Source organism: Salvelinus alpinus, chromosome 33 (genome assembly GCF_045679555.1).
Source record: "Salvelinus alpinus chromosome 33, SLU_Salpinus.1, whole genome shotgun sequence".
In the NCBI taxonomy this organism is placed as follows: domain Eukaryota; kingdom Metazoa; phylum Chordata; class Actinopteri; order Salmoniformes; family Salmonidae; genus Salvelinus; species Salvelinus alpinus.
Genome location: NC_092118.1, coordinates 19,827,661 through 19,844,909, shown reverse-complemented (window position 1 = coordinate 19,844,909; position 17,249 = coordinate 19,827,661). Strand labels below are relative to the sequence as shown.

The following is a 17,249-nucleotide window of genomic DNA, read 5'->3' as shown; positions in this document are numbered from 1 at the left end:
TCCCAGAATGCGATTTATAAATGGAACGTTTTCGGATTGCGTATACAACCATAATGTGTGATGGTTGGGACACAGGGCTGTGTTCCAAACAAAAAACTACAAGTGTGCTTGCTTCAGTTCCTCAATGGAAAAGCCAGGAGAGCTCAAAAAAGGACCTTATAGTTGAGGGCTCTTTCCTTGAACTATATCATAAAAGTGCAATGAAGTGACTTAGGAACTGTGCAGTTTGGAGTGGTGTGTGGCCACTTGGAAACACCAGTCTGACCTCTCATTCAAACCCTTGTAATAATTTTTTTATATCTTGCACCTACTCCAAAATGCCAACGAATATTCTTATTATGTTACTGCATGTATCCAGAGTATTTTCAGATTTTCGTTATTGAAAAAGGCTGTGAAAAATGTACAGTAAATGTAAAATGCACATAAAATCAACAGTGTAATGTTTGGATTCAGTCTTGTGTCAGGTGAACTGTTGTGTCCTCACCTTTGGCTTGATCATTTCCCCATAATCTCCAAAGTGTTCTCTTTCAATTGCTAACATGGTCATGCAAATGCTTTTCATTGTTCTTTATTTCAATTTGGCCGTATCCATATAGGCCAATTTCCACGAGTGTAAGGGGTTGATGTAGAAGTGTTCAGAAACATATTCGATTCTTATTTACAATAAAAGTGACTTCAAAATGATAATACATTACTTACCATTCATTTCTATTTGGCACAACATAATCTGAAACAACCAAAACAAACTGCAAATGCATCCAACAACTTTGTAGAGTCACAAGCTTGATGTCATCATTGCGTGCTAGGAATATGGGACCAAATACTTAACCTCGGATTAGTTTAATACACATAAGTGAATTTGTCCAAATACTTATGAACCTCCAAATAGGGGGACTAGATGCATAAAGTGCTAAACGGTAAAACATATGTACAGGATTATAATAACTATCACTATGTCTGTGCCTTCAAGATCATTTCCACTTCCAGTAAAGTGAGTCAGCAGCGGTGGTGGCAGTGTCAAAGCCACAGGCCTGGACATACTGAAGGAATATCGTAATGACTTACCAGACGATTCTCATCGAACACCTCCAGCAACAGCCGATGCTTCCTGGGATGAACCTGAAAGAGAAAATAATCGACTTCAATAAATGGGTCCAAGAACATCAACAAATTAAATCAACAACAACCCCTACTTAATTTCCCCAACATGGTATAGTCTGAAGAACCCCAGTATCTGTCAATCACAACAAATCGTTTACCTTCATTAGGTATAGAACTCGACCTGTTTACTATTGGTTTCTAAGTTCAAATTGAATGTTTCTTTAGAATTGGGTGTACCCTCTAAACATCTCTGTTGTGGCCAACACAATGCGTTGGTATGTGGAAACATGACATTTGACCTCATGTTGCTCAGAGCTCACATACCATGAAAACAGTTAGGCTATACAGCATAGCAATTCTGTCACAAACACCCACAGAGAGGCAGTGGAAACATCTCCTGAGCAATTTCCTAAGAGGTCTCACAACTAGGTGAAGATTCAAAGCAAACTGATTACAAAGTCAAAAGAAAATCCACATAGAAATAAGAACATCAACACCGGCGACATCGTCTAGACCAGTGGTTCCTAAACTTTTTATAGTCCTGTACCCCTTCAAACATTCAACCTCCAGCTGCGTACCCCCTTCTAGCACCAGGGTCAGCACACTCTCAAATGTTGTTTTTTTGCAATCATTGTAAGCCTGCCACACACACAAACTAAACGATACATTTATTAAACATAAGAATGAGTGAGTTTGTGTCACAACCCTGCTCGTGGGAAGTGACAGAGCTCTTATAGGACCAGGGAACAAATAATTATCAATAATTTTGCTCTTCATTTAACCATCTTAAATATAAAACCTTATTTGTTAATCGAAAATTGTGTATAACGCACCACAGGTTAATGAGAAGGGTGTGCCTGAAAGGATGCACATAACGCTGCAATGTTGGGTTGTATTGGAGAGAGTCTCAGTCAAATCAATTCCCACAAACAGTCTGTGCCTGTATTTAGTTTTCATGCTAGTGAGGGCCGAAAATCGACTCTCACATAGGTACGTGGTTGCAAATGGCATCAGTGTCTTAACAGCATGATTTGCCAAGGCAGGATACTCTGAGCGCAGCCCAATCCAGAAATCTGGCAGTGGCTTCTGATTAAATTCAATTTTCACAGAACCGCTTGTTGCAATTTTGATGAGGCTCTCTCGTTCAGATATCGGTAAGTAGACTGGAGGCAGGGCATGAAAAGGATAACGAATCCAGTTTGTGTCATTCGTTTCAGGAAAGTACATGCGTAATTGCGCACCCAACTCACTCAGGTGCTTCGCTATATCACATTTGACTTTGTCCGTAAACTTGAGTTCATTTGCAAACAAAAAATCCTACAATGATGGAAAGACCTGTGTGTTGTCCTTGTTAATGCAGACAGAGAAGAGCTCCAACTTCTTAATCATAGCCTCAATTTTGTCCCGCACATTGAATATAGTTGCGGAGTCTCTGTAATCCTAGATTCAGATCATTCAGGTTAGAAAAGAAAACTTTAAGCTCGTCTATCAATTTAAAAAAAGTGTCAATACTTTGCCCCTTGATAACCAGCCCACTTTTGTACATTGTAAAAGCGTTACATGGTCGCTGCCCATATCATTGCATAGTGCAGAAAATAGTTCAGGGGCCTTGCTTTAACCAAGTTAACCATTTTCACTGTAGTGTCCAAATCGTCTTTCAAGCGGTCAGGCATTCCTTTGGCAGCAAGTGCCTCTCGGTGGATGCTGCAGTGTACCCAAGTGGTGTCGGGAGCAACTGCTTGCACGCGCGTTACCACTCCACTATGTTTCCCTGTCATGGCTTTTGCGCCATTAGTACAGATACCAACACATCTTGACCACCAAAGTCTATTTGATGTCACAAAGCTGTCCAGTACTTTAAACATATCCTTTCCTGTTGTCCTTGTTTCCAGAAGAGGATGTCTTCCTTAATTGACCCGCCATAAACGTAACGGACATATACCAGGAGCTGTGCCAGGCCCCCCACGTCTGTTGACTCATCCAGCTGTAACGCATAGAATTCACTGGCTTGTATGCGAAGCAGTAATTGTTTCAAAACATCTCATGCCATGTCACTGATGTGTTGTGAAACAGTGTTGTTTGATGAAGGCATTGTTTTTATTGCCTTTTCCCCCAGCATTGTCCCAGCCATATCTGCAGCAGCAAGAAGAATAAAGTCCTCCACAATAGTATGGGGCTTGCCTGTCCTAGCCATTCGGTAGCTCACCATATAAGACGCTTCTTGACCCTTCTTATTAATGGTATCTGTTGCTTTTATAGTCATCTTAAATCTTGTTCAAAAAACTCCTGTGGCTTATTTTTCAAATTGGAATGTTTTGTTTCTAAATGTCTGCGCAAGAGTGAAGGTTTCATCGAGTTGTCAGATAGTACTTTTGCACATATAACAGGCATTACTCCCAATATAAGTGAACCCCAAATCAATGTAGTTCTTATCATATTTGCCATCTATTCGATGGTCCAACGTCCCTGTCTGTTCGGTGCTTTCCCGGGTAAGGGGGGCAGTAGCTCTTCGGCTGCATCAGATTCACAACTGTCAGTGTCCATGCTAGCTGGGCTAACAACAAATTTAGAATTACTGATGCTAGCATTGGATGTGCTCGTGGAAGCAGAACAACTTGTGTCGTTGACAGGTGCAGTACTGCTTGTAGTAGCAGTACTACTACCAGTAGAGCTGTTATGTGGGGCGGCAGGTAGCCTCGTGGTTAGAGCGTTGGACTAGTAACCGAAAGGTTGCAAGATCAAATCTGACGTTCTGCCCCTGAACAAGGCAGTGGGGTACGCCAATAATTTATTTATATTTTTTACATTTCTTAATTTTCAAACAGTCCATTTATATTTTCCAATGGGGCTATACATTTGGGTGTGGTTTTTTTCTCACCTGAGTAGCCTTGTTTCCCTGCCAAAAATAAAATGAAACCATCCAGTGTTCAGCGAAATAACAACACAATGTCTGTTTGTTCCTAGGCCGTCATTGAAAATAAGAATATGTTCTTAACTGACTTGCCTAGTTAAATAAAGGTCAAATAAAATGTCTCTACGTCTACTTTTTTTTATACCATTTATCAATTTTCGAGCAAATGGAATGAGCAGCAGCTACGTTTGGCTACATACAGACAGTTAATGCAATTCCCGTGAGAGAGGTTAATGTGATTGGATGTTAATTATTTGACATGGCTACCTGTATTTGACATTGTGTTGTTATTTCGCTGAACACTGGATGGTTTCATTTTATTTTTGGCAGGGAAACGAGGACTACCTGGCCTGATGACTCCTTGCTGTCCCCAGTCCATCTGGCCGTGCTGCTGCTCCAGTTCCAACTGTTCTGCCTGCGGCTATGGAACCCTGACTTGTTCACCGGGCATGCTACCTGTCTCAGACCTGCTGTTTTCAACTATCTAGAGAAAGCAGCAGCGGTAGAGATACTCTGAATGATCAGCTATGAAAATCCAACTGACATTTACTCCTGAGGTGCTGACCTGTTGCACCCTCGACAATCACTGTGATTATTATTATTTGACCCTGCTGGTCATCTATGAACATTTGAACATCTTGGCCATGTTCTGTTATAATCTCCACCCGGCATAGCCAGAAGAGGACTGGCCACCCCTCATAGCCTGGTTCCTCTCTAGGTTTCTTCCTAGGTTCTGGCCTATCTAGGGTGTTTTTTCTAGCCGCCGTGCTTCTAGTCGTGGCCAAAAGTTTTGAGAATGACACAAATATAAATTTCCACAAAGTCTGGGGGTTTAGGACTGTGCTATTGGGGTTTTAGGCTGACATAAGCCTACTTGATATGAATAAGAATATCATATTTTGAAGTGGGTACACAAGGTGTCTTCAAGGCTGTCTTTCAACCCACTGCTATGGAGCTGAACTTTCCATTCAACAATGCAAAACAGGACCACAGCAACCATTTTCCGTCTGTGGAACAGCACAGTTTGAAGATGATTTTGCAAGTCTCAGGTTTTTGAGCTCAAGTTTGATTAATAGTATTCAATAAGTATTAGGCAAATAAGTTTGTTTTTCTAAATGCACAGCGCCTTCAACAACCATATAGTATAGTATGCGCATGCACACCACTAGGTCCACAATGTTGACTAAATAAAAAACGTTCCACACACATGGGTTCATTACCAAGTGTTTACAGTATAAACTGACAATCAGTTTGCTGTTTATAATGAAGTGGGTAGATGTGTAAAATGAGTGGAGCAATAGACCTGCTTATAAACTCTAGATGTGTTTTGGGCAAAACAGCACACAGAACTGTAATAGATGATTTAGGAGTCCAATAAGTTAGGAAGGGTCCACAGTCCACACTAAGGATCATGTAGAAGAGGAGAGGACTGTGCTATTGGGGTTTTAGGCTGGGTTTCTGTACAGCACTTTGTGACATCAGCTGATGTTAGAAGGGCTTTATAAATACATTTGATTGATTGATATTTGGAGGAAGCCCACTCCCCAATAGCACAGTCCTCAGCACCACAAATGGCTGGTGACCAATGTCAGCTGTCAAAGCTAAAATCAAGCTCCACTCACAAGCAAAGATAGCCAACCAGCCAGAATACCACAGGGCTAAGACAAAGCACAAACAGGTCCTTGAAAACTAGTAGGTTTCGCACCAAACATGGCTACTATTTCAATCCATCGCTGACTGGACTAATGAAAGCTAATTTGATCCTCCATCTGCTGACACCCAGCTTTAATTACAAAACCCATCCCATTTAACACAGAACTAACAATAAAAAATTTTTTGTACATAAATACTTCTCAGAAATATTTTCAAAACATAGGTGTATTTCCTCTCAATGCTTAAAACAGAGAGAATGATCTATAACTAAAATACGTCAGAAATCCACCCGACAGAGCTGGGAAGGGGCGCACAGGGGCATTGTAACTAAAGTCACCGCCCTCAGGCATTTCATGACCACTGGAAAATTAAATGTGTTTCTGTTAAAACGGGCCCTCTTGCTAAGTGAAGCCATTATTGACACTGCCACGTTGGTAAGGTGGGCCAAATAGGCCGCAACTCCTGTAGAATATATGGGAGAGTGCGTTCGTCAAATATAACTTGTTTACTTTATGATATGATTAACTTCAAAAGAACAATCAAAAGATAAAGATAAGAGATAGGCTAGGGAATCAGGTGTTTAAAAATATATTTTGACATGGGTTTGAACACGTTATTTTATCAAGAAGGTTCTATATAGAGTTCCAGGGCAGGTATAAACATAATAATATTCACAATAGGGACAAGTACTACAAAGTGCAGTGAGCTGTTAGTGTTACAACAGCTGTATACGTCCAAGGTACTGATTTACTGTACCAAGAAACCATGATGGAGAAAAGCCCTGAATAGACTGTAGGAGATGGAGAAATCTCAACTGGCATGGTGACGTGATTGTTTTTAACATTTCAGATGACTGGGAGAGTGTTGAATCATTGTCCAGGGCAATGAGACATTGTGCAACACTGCCATCATTTCTAGACATGGCTAATGAGTGTCTAAGGCTTAAACATACTGGATATTTTAGTGAATGTGTGCAACTATATATACACAGGCAAAAGCTTCCTGCTCAATGTCCAGGGCCAGAGAAATGAAAACATTTCAAATACCTCCCTCGGTCTACTGGCGAGATGGGCCAAGTCTCCTGCTTTGTGGTACATCCAGATGCAGGTAGAAGTTACTCAGCTCTCTGCTTTTTCTCCACATGCAGAAAATGTGGTTTTCTCCATCAAGATTACATTTTTGCAACCACAATAAGCTTAAGAAACCACCACCCAAACAACCTACTCTTTTCAAAGTATTTTTGTTGAAATAACAAATTCAACCTCCGTCAGCAAAAGTTCCAGCTTTTGAATTGTGCCCTTGAACTTCAGGTCTCAAGGTACACTAACAATTCAAATTCATATCTGTGCTCCCATAGCTACTAAAAAAGTGTTGTGAATATTTATGTCTGCTCCTCCACCAGAGAGGATCAACCAAATGAAAAACAAATCAGGACAGAAGGACCTTGCTATACGCAGCTCTCCACACAAAAACCTCAGAGCAAGGACTCACGTCAACACCAGCTGACTCACTGAGGCTCTGTTTCACACCCTCAGTTCAACATTTAATCAAGCTGTGTTTACATGCCCAAGATAGGAGCCAGGGGAAACAATACTCACAGGATGGTGTGTGGGTCTTACTGACCAATCACAATGCCCAACACAGTGGAGGACTTCCTGTTGGTGCTCATTATGTACAGACACCCGTAAACATTGTAAAAAAAAAAGTTTTGTTTTAAAAAAAACACCCATGTCTGCAGACATGAACATAAAATGTTTCGCGTTCTGACTTTTAACTTGCTGTTTGTGAAATGTTAACCTCCCAGTGAGAATCTGGAGAAGCTTCAAACACTAATAGGGAACATATTACTGAGCCATTAGGGCTGGGAAATAAGGCTCCAGTTAATTGTCCATACGACATGGAGGCATGCAGCAAAAAGAGATGAGATAAAGAGAAATAAAAAAATAGAAAGGTTGAGTCTTAAATGTTCTCAGAGCCCTGGGTAAAACAGAAACCACACACACATTCACAAGAATTCACAATGCTCTTTTAACCATACATTTGACTTACCCTGAAAAAGAATTCCTCATTCCACTTCGGATCCAATGTCTGGAAATGACAATGCATTTAAAATGTAAATAGGATACTTACAAAACAAACAAATAAACGCTCCGTACTTATTCAGATAGCGCAGTTACTCACCTTTTTAATTGTTTTAGTCTGAAGACTTGTTAGTTCTCCATTGACAGGGTCATAAAGGGACACTCTTGTATACGGATCACTGTGGTAGAAAATGAAAATACAAAGCTTAACTTGATGTCTCTGTCCCTTGGTGTGCCCAAAGATCAAACGAGGGAACATCCTCAGCATGTAACAGTTTTATCCCACAGGCCATATGGAGCACAAACCAATGATGTCATCAGAACCATAAATAGTTGCACTGAAAAAAACTACTGATCTTTTACAATGGACATGTGAAGAAAAAAAGTGTTTATTCGGCAGCGCTGACTTGAGGGGAAATGATGGTGGGCTATTTAGGGGAAAGGAGCCTGGAGATTCTGGAGCATCTACTGTATGCAAGGGCACAGAACTCCTGATTATAGCGCCATCTTAAGGTTGCACAGGACAGTTACATTACGGTCTAAAGAGAGTTTAAGGAAAAATTGAACAATTTAAGGAACGCATGGAAGATGACATAAGCCTACTTGATATGAATAAGAATATCATATTTTGAAGTGGGTACACAAGGTGTCTTCAAGGCCGTCTTTCAACCCACTGCTATGGTGCTGAACTTTCCATTCAACAATGCAAAACAGGACCACAGCAACCATTTTCCGTCTGTGGAACAGCACAGTTTGAAGATGATTTTGCAAGTCTCAGGTTTTTGAGCTCAAGTTTGATTAATAGTATTCAATAAGTATTAGGCAAATAAGTTTGTTTTTCTAAATGCACAGCGCCTTCAACAACCATATAGTATAGTATGCGCATGCACACCACTAGGTCCACAATGTTGACTAAATAAAAAACGTTCCACACACATGGGTTCATTACCAAGTGTTTACAGTATAAACTGACAATCAGTTTGCTGTTTATAATGAAGTGGGTAGATGTGTAAAATGATTGGAGCAATAGACCTGCTTATAAACTCTAGATGTGTTTTGGGCAAAACAGCACACAGAACTGTAATAGATGATTTAGGAGTCCAATAAGTTAGGAAGGGTCCACAGTCCACACTAAGGATCATGTAGAATCAGAATTTTGTATTTTATGGTATAACATGAACAAAAGCATGAGTTTCCTAAAAAGGGAGTGTACCAAAGATAGGACACCGTATTTTGGTAACATGAGACACCAGAATTATACAAAGATACTGAAGCAATCCTCGCTAATATGAGCCTGGTTACAATTCCAACCAAGTGGGTTAACCCTATGGGTGCAATCCATAGGGTTTTTGCATTTCACACCAATGACCCAGGTTCGCTTCCCTGTACCGCTGTTCTTTAAATTGGTGTCAGTGACGCTATCCTCGCTAATATGAGGTTAACTTCTCTGTCCCACCGTTCGCTATAATACCATTAAAAAACAATCTCCTGAATTTGTTTAAGTGATACTGATAGATTGGATTATCAATTTGAAGACATATTTTCCTCAAAATCAAGACTGACCTGGCTCCAAGGATATCTTTCTTGGCCAAACCAATTCCAGCTATGACTTTCACTCTCAGAATTCTAGCCTCATTCTGGGAAAAAAACACAAGGACATAAATCACATTATTAGCTGCTTACAGTACAAAGTGACTTTTTCCACATTTTGTTACGTTACAGCCTTATTCTAAAATATTAAATCGTTTTCCCCCCTCATCAATCTACACAAAATACCCCATAATGTCAAAGCAAAAGCAGGTTTTTAGAAATTTTTGCTAATGTATTAAAAATTAAAAACTGAAATATCACATTTACATAAGTATTCAGACCCTTTACTCAGGACTTTGTTGAAGCATCACTGGCAGTGATTACAGACTCGAGTCTTCTTGGGTATGACGCTACAAGCTTGGCACACCTGTTTTTGGGGAGTTTCTCCCAATCTTCTCTTCAGATCCTCTCGAGCACTGCGAGGTTGGATGGAGAGCGTCGCTATTTTCAGGTCTCTCCAGAGATGTTAGATCGGGTTCAAGTCCGGGCTCTGGTTGGGCCACTCAAGGACATTCAGAGACTTATCCTGAAGCCACTCCTGCGATGTCTTGGCTGTGTGCTTAGGGTTGTTGTGCTGTTGGAAGGTGAACCTTTGCCCCAGTCTGAGGTCCTGAGCAGGTTTTCAAGGATCTCACTGTACTTTGCCATGTTCATCTTTCCCTCGATCCTGACTAGTCTCCAAGTCCCTGCCGCTGAAAAACATCCCCACCGTAGGGATGGTGCCAGGTTCTCCAGACGTAACGCTTGGCATTTAGGCCAAACAGTTCAATCTTGGTTTCATCAGATCAGAGAATCTTGTTTCTCATAGTCAGATTCCTTTAGGTGCCATTTGCCAAACTATCATGTGCCTTTTACTTAGGAGTGGCTTCCGTCTGGCCACTACCATAAAGGCCTGATTTGTGGAGTGCTGCAGAGATGGGAGAACTATCCAGAAGGACAACCATCTCCACAGAGGAACTCTGGAGCTCTTTCAGTGACCATCGGGTTCACCTCCCTGATCAAGGCCCTTCTCCCCCGATTGCTCAGTTTGGGAGGGCAGCTAGCTCTAGGACAAGTCTTGATGGTTCCAAACTTCTTCCATTTAAGAATGGAGGTCACGGTGTTCTTGGGGACCTTCAATGCTGCATACATTTTTTGGTACTCTTCCCCAGATCTGTGCCACGACACATTGCTGACTCTGAGCTCTACCGAAAATTCCTTCGACCTCAAAGGGTCTGAATACTTATGTAAATAAGGTTTCTGTTTTTTATTTTAATACATTTGCAAAAATATCTAATAACCTGTTTTCGCTTTGTCATTATGGGTTATTGTGTGTAGATTGCTGAGTTTTAATGTTTTTTTCATCCATTTTAGAATAAGGCTGTAAAGTAACAAAATTTGGAAAAAGTCAAGGGGTCTGATGTTAGCTACATAAATGGCACTTACTGTAAATGACTCACAGGAATATAAAGTGTGGTTTTCCACGTGGATACTTATTTGATCTCAAACATTCAAGATCAATTTAGGCCACATTAATAATGACGTGATAATAACTCACATGACTCCTTTGGGCAATGCTCTCTGAGTTTATAGCCAACTGACATGGTTAGTTGATAATTCAATTAATATATTGTATTATCAATAGGTGGTCAAAAAAATAGTGTGTTAGCTAGCTAATTGATCAACAGTAGGCCTTTACAACGATGACAGCTACAAGATAGCTGATGACGTACTCAGTGACCGTCAATTGTTACACATGCTAACTAATGTTAGGTAGCTAGCTGGCTAGTTGCTTCGATAAAATGGATATTGGTATGTTGGGACTTGACTGTCCATCTCTGACAGCTTGGTTGACAATAACCAAAGAAATGTAATGACAATTTAGCTAAACACTTGGATATAACGGAATTTGTCTGCCCACGTAGCCAGTTAGTTAATTAGCTAGCTAGTTAGCTAGCGTTAGCTAAATATTTACCTCATCAGTCAGAAGTCCGCGGACCTCGGGAAGTGCGACCATACTCATATCCTCAGCGCCGTAGTTGTCCTGTAGCTCGATTAAAGTAAAATGTACAGAATGATAACGCTGTAGGTGCTCTTCCGCCAATTCACCTTTCACTAACTAATTAACTACCAAACACAATTCTAGTTAAAATGTTCAAATGTGTCGTGCCTCGTTCTCCACCAACAGGATCCTGGCTCCTCTGCTACCACGCCTCCACCCCTACGTAGTAATTCACGATAACGTAATGTACAATGTTTATAAAATGTTGACACAAAACAGCTATCACATAACATCCGGTGGTTAGTGCAAATGGTTGTAATTAATAGTTTTGCATCTTCACTTCCATTGCAGACCAGGACAAGTAATGTACCCATTTCAAATATTGTAATGTTGCATCATTTTACAAACCACTGAGACTAGCCCAATATTGACAAAAGGAGCCTAACTTTACTCCTTATAGTCCAAGGACCTTCCTTACATGTTCTGTTCAGAGCCGAATTGGCTCTGGCAGCAAAACAGCCAAATACTCCATCTAAACGTGAGTTGATTGTCAATTGCGGTACAGTTCTATAAACATAAAGCTCTCTTTAATATCACATCCAAATAATTTCACAAATCCAAAATAAACACTTACTGTACACCGTTAACAGTTACAGCCAACAGTATTTTTTGTGACAACACCTTTGTTGCGTCCATCTCCTGTTTACACACAGGTGTTCTGAGACACAGATAGCTAAGTAACATAAGTATGCCCCTCTGTCTTCCGCCTTTTTAGAATGGCGCTGGAGGGAAGAGCAGACGTTTTACAGTGCTCCTGACCAATTGGGATTTTTTGAGCTGATCTTACATTTTTTTACACATAATGTTTCCGCCATCGTTTCCTATGACCGAAAAAAGCATTCGGACATCAGAACAGCAATCACTAACCTCGATTTGGATGAGGATTTCTACTTCAAAGAGTTGACAGCGAAGGACATAATGCTCATCCGGACCAGGCCCAAATCCCTGACACTCGAAAAAGGAAGAGGCGGCATTATAGAGGCCGGATTGCGGAATACGATGAGACTACTTCAGCGAGTGGATAAACCGCCTCTACACTTCATTCTACTGTCGAACATGCAATCACTGGAGAATAAACTAGACGATCCCCGTTTGATACTACCCTATCAACGTGATCTGAAGGACTGTAATGTTCTGTTTCTCTGAGTCATGACTGAACAAGGACAATATAACTGGAGCTGGTTTTTCTAGTGCGTGATCTCTAAAATTAAGGAAGTCTCAATGTTCTGCTCGCCAAGAATACCTCATGATAAGCTGTAGACCATACTATTTACAAAGAGATTTTTCTATATTTTTCGTAGCTGTCTATTTACCACCACAAACTCATGCTGGCGCTACGACTGCAATCAATGAGCTGTATGGGCCATAAGCCAACAAGAAAATGCTCACCCAGAGGTGGTGCTCCTAGTGGCCGGTGATTTTAATGCAGGAAAACTAAAATCCATTTGACCTAATTTCTACCAGCATGTCACCTGTGCAACTAAAGGCGAAAACAACTCTAGATCACCTTTACTCCATACAAAGCTCTCCCTCGCCATCCATTTGGCAAATCTGACCATAACTCTATCCTCCTAATTCCTGCTTACAAGCAAAACAACAACAACAAAAAACAGTAAGTACCAGTGACGCACTCAATACGGAAGTGGTCCTAAGCTACAGGGCTGTTTTTCTAGCACAGACTGGAATATGTTCCGGGATTCATCCGATGGCATTGAGAACTTTACCACATCAGTCCCTAGCTTCATTAAGTGCACCAACAACGTCGTCCTCACAATGACCGTACGTACATATCCCAGGCAACATCTGCACTGAGCTAAAGCTGCTGCTTTCAAGGAGCAGGACACTATTCCGGACGCTTTTAAGAATCCTGCTACACCCTCCAATGAACCATCAAACAGGCAACCCGTCAATACAGGACTAAGATCGCATCCTACCACACCAGCTCTGATGCTCGTCAGATGTGGCAGAGCTTGCAAACTATCACGGATTACAAAGTGAAACCCAGTCACGAGATGCGCATTGACACGAGCCTATCAGATGAACTAAATGCCTTTTATGCTCGCTTCGAGGCAAGCAACACTGAACCAAGCCCAATATTGGACTAAATGAGCCTAACGTTACTGCTTAGTCCAAGATCCTGTTCTGTTTAAAGGGCGCATTGTCTCTGGAATCCAAAACAGCCAAATACTCCATCTAAACGTGTATTGATTCTCAATTGTGGTACAGTTGTAGAAACATAAATCCCTCTGCTTTCATATCACAATAAAATAATTTCACAAATCAAAATACACACTTCTCTGTACACTGTTTTAACACTGTTGCAGCCGACAGTATTTTTCAGTGACAACACGTTTGTGGCGACTGTCTTCCATTTACACACAGGTGTTCGGAGAAGCAGATACTGTAGCTAATTAGCACAGGTAGTCCACTTCCGTCTGTTTTCCGTAAACAAGCACTGTAACATGGAAATATGGCAGTGTGGGAACACTAACACTATGAAAGTGTTTCAATTGAACTTTTTTTCATTTTTTTATAATTTCTCTGATATGAAAGATGAGGTCCTTATGCTTCCAAAACCGTACTGCAAGAGATCGTGTTTATGTTCAGACCGAGCACCGCAGCTCTTAACAAAACTCCCCTCTACAGAAGACGCCTTCGTCCAATGACTGTGTAATGGAACTGAGAGTCATGATCAAGGGCTAGACTGAACCATTCATGAGAGCACCAGCTGTTCTGGATGACTGTGTGATCACACTCGCCGTAGCCAATGTGAGTAAGACCTTTAAACAGGTTAACATTCACAAGGCCAGACGGATTACCAGGACTCGTACTGAGAGAATGAGCTGAACAGCTGGCAACCTCTCCCTGACCCAGTCTGTAATACCTTCAAGCAGACCACCATAGTCCCTGTGCCCAAGAATGCCAAGGTAACCAGTCTAAATGACTATTGCCTCATAGCACTCACATCTGTAGCCATGAAATGTTTTGAAAGGCTGGTCATGGCTCACATCAACACCATCATCCCAGACATCCACTGCACATTTGCATACCACCCCAACAGATCCACAGATGACGCAATCTCTATTGCACTCCACACTGCCCTTTCCCACCTGGACAAAAGGAATACCTACGTGAGAATGCTGTATTGACTACAGCTCAGCGTTGAACACCATAGTGCCCTCCAGGCTCATCACTAAGCTAAGGACCCTGGGACTGAGCACTAACCTCTGCAACTGGATCCTGGACATCCTGTTGGGCCGTCCCCAGGTGGTGAGGGTAGGCAACAGCACATCCGCCACACTGACCCTCGACACGGGGGCCTTTCAGGGGTGTGACCTATCATGGTCCAAACACAGTTGCAGTGGTGTAAAGAACTTGAGTAAAAAATTATTTGAAGTACTACTTAAGTCATTTTGGGGGTATCTGTACTTTACTATTTATTTTTTTGACAACTTTTACTTCACTACATTCCTAAATTTACTCCATATATTTTCCCTGACATCCACTTGTTACATTTGAATGCTTAGCAGGAACAGAAAATGGTCCAATGCATGCACTTATCAAGAGAACATCCCTGGTCATCCCTACTGCCTCTGATCTGGCGGACTAAACACACATGCTTCATTTGTAAATGATGTCTGAGTGTTGGTGTGCTCCTGGCTATCTGTAAATTTAAAAAATTGTGCAGTCTGGTTTGCTTAATAAGATATTTGAAATGATTTATACTTTTACTTTTGATACTTAGTATATTTTAGCAATTACATTTACTTTTGATTTAAAAAAACGTATACTTAAGTAGTATTTTTTTAAATGACAATTGGGTACTTTTTCGACCACTGCACAGTCGTGAAGAGGGCACAACACCTCTTCCCCCTCAGAAGGCTGAAAAGATTTGGCATGGGCTCTCAGATCCTAAAAAGGTTCTAAAGCTGCACCATTGAGAGCATCTTGACTGGCTGCATCACAGCTTGGTATGACAACTGCTTGGCATCCAACCACAAGGCGCTACAGAAGGTAGTGCGTTCGACCCAGTACATCACTGGGGCTGGGCTCCCTGCCATCTAGGACCTCTATACCAAGCGGTGTCAGAGGAAGGCCCTAAAAATGGTCAAAGACTACAGCCACCCAAGTGTAGTAGACTGTTCCATCTGCTACCGCACGGCAAGCCGAACCGCAGCACCGGGTCTGGGAACAAAAGGTTCCTGAACAGCTTCTACCCCCAGCCATAAGACTGCTGAACAGTTACTCAAATGACTACTCGGACTATTTGCATCCCGCCCTTTTTTGTTGCACTTACGCTCTTGCACTTCCTCTATGCAAACACAATGAACTCTACCCACACACTTACACATACTACACGGACACTCCAACACACAAAAACTACAAATCACTCACACACACAACACATATGCATATTTTTGACACCACAGACACATACACTTCTGCTACTCTGTTATTATCTATCCTGATTGCCTAGTCACTTTTACCCCTACCTACATGTACAATACCAGTCAAAAGTTTGGACACACCTACTCATTCAAGGGTTTTTCTTTATTTTTACTATTTTCTACATTGTAGAATAATAGTGAAGACATCAAAACTATGAAATAACACATGGAATCATGTAACCAAAAAAGTGTAAAACAAATCAAAATGTATTTAATATTTGAGGTTCTTCAAAGTAGCCACCCATTGCCTTGATGATAGCTTTGCACACTCTTGACATTCTCTCAACCAGCTTCATGAGGTAGTCACCTGGAATGCATTTCAATTAACAGGTGTGCCTTGTTGAAAGTTAATTTGTGGAATTTCTTTCTTTCCTTTCCTTTTTTTTGTATTTCAAGAACTTTGAAAGTTACTTCAAGTGCAGTCGCAAAAACCATCAAGCGCTATGATGAAACTGGCTCTCATGAGGACCGCCACAGGAAAGGAAGACCCAGTTACCTGCAGAGGATAATGTCATTAGAGTTACCAGCTTCAAAAATCGATGCCCAAATAAATGCTGCACAGAGTTCAAGTAACAGACACATCTCAACATCAACTGTTCAGAGGAGACTATGTGAATCAGGCCTTCATGGTCAAATTGCTGCAAAGAAACCACTACCAAAGGACACCAATAATAAGAAGAGACTTGCTTGGGCCAAGAAACACGAGCAATGGACATTAGCCCAGTGGAAATCTGTTCTTTGGTCTGATGACTCCAAATTTGAGATTTTTGGTTCTAGGCGCTGTCTCTTTATGAGACGCAGAGTAGGTGAACGGATGATCTGCGCATGTGTGGTTCCCACCGTGAAGTATGGAGGAGGTGTGATGGTGCTTTGTTGGTGACACTGTCTGTGATTTATTTAGAATTCAAGGCACACTTAACCAGCATGGCTACCACAGCATTCTGCAGCGATACGCCATCCCATCTGGTTAGCGCAAAGTGGAACTATCATTTGTTTTTCAACAGGACAATGACCCAACACACCTCCAGGGTGTGTAAGAGCAATTTGACCAAGGATAGTGATCGAGTGCTGCATCAGCTTTTTGAGATTTTTTTGTTGTTGAGAGAATGCCAAGAGTGTGCAAAGCTGTCATCAAGGCAAAGGGTGGCTACTTTGAAGAATCTAAAATATATTTTGATTTGTTTAACACTTTTTTCGTAACTACATTACATGTGTGTTATTTTATAGTTTTGATGTCTTCACTATTATTCTGCAATGTAGAAAATAGTAAAAATAAAGAAAAACCCTTGAATGAGTAGGTGTGTCCAAACTTTTGACTAGTACTCTACATATTACCTCAACTACCTCATACCACGGCACCGGTATTCCTTGTATATAACCTCGTTATTGTCATTCTATTGTGTTACTATATTTTATTTAACACA

The 17,249-nt window shown here is 41.2% G+C and overlaps 1 protein-coding gene across 2 annotated transcripts in view; it reads right to left on the bottom strand.

The window, feature by feature from the left end:
- Positions 1-11,809, bottom strand: part of LOC139562789 (E3 ubiquitin-protein ligase NEDD4-like) — a 44,151-nt gene extending 32,342 nt beyond the window's left edge. The window contains exons 1-5 of one of the 2 annotated variants that reach the window (XM_071380834.1): positions 11,291-11,809; positions 9,310-9,383; positions 7,847-7,925; positions 7,715-7,753; positions 1,066-1,119 (exon numbers count right to left, since the gene is read on the bottom strand). In XM_071380834.1, coding sequence (XP_071236935.1) covers positions 1,066-1,119; positions 7,715-7,753; positions 7,847-7,925; positions 9,310-9,383; positions 11,291-11,338 — 294 coding nt within the window. In that variant the 5' untranslated portion in view covers positions 11,339-11,809. The remainder of the gene's footprint in view (positions 1-1,065; positions 1,120-7,714; positions 7,754-7,846; positions 7,926-9,309; positions 9,384-11,290) is intronic. The other variant, XM_071380833.1, reaches the window with a different exon arrangement.
- Between the last annotated feature and the right edge of the window lie 5,440 nt (positions 11,810-17,249).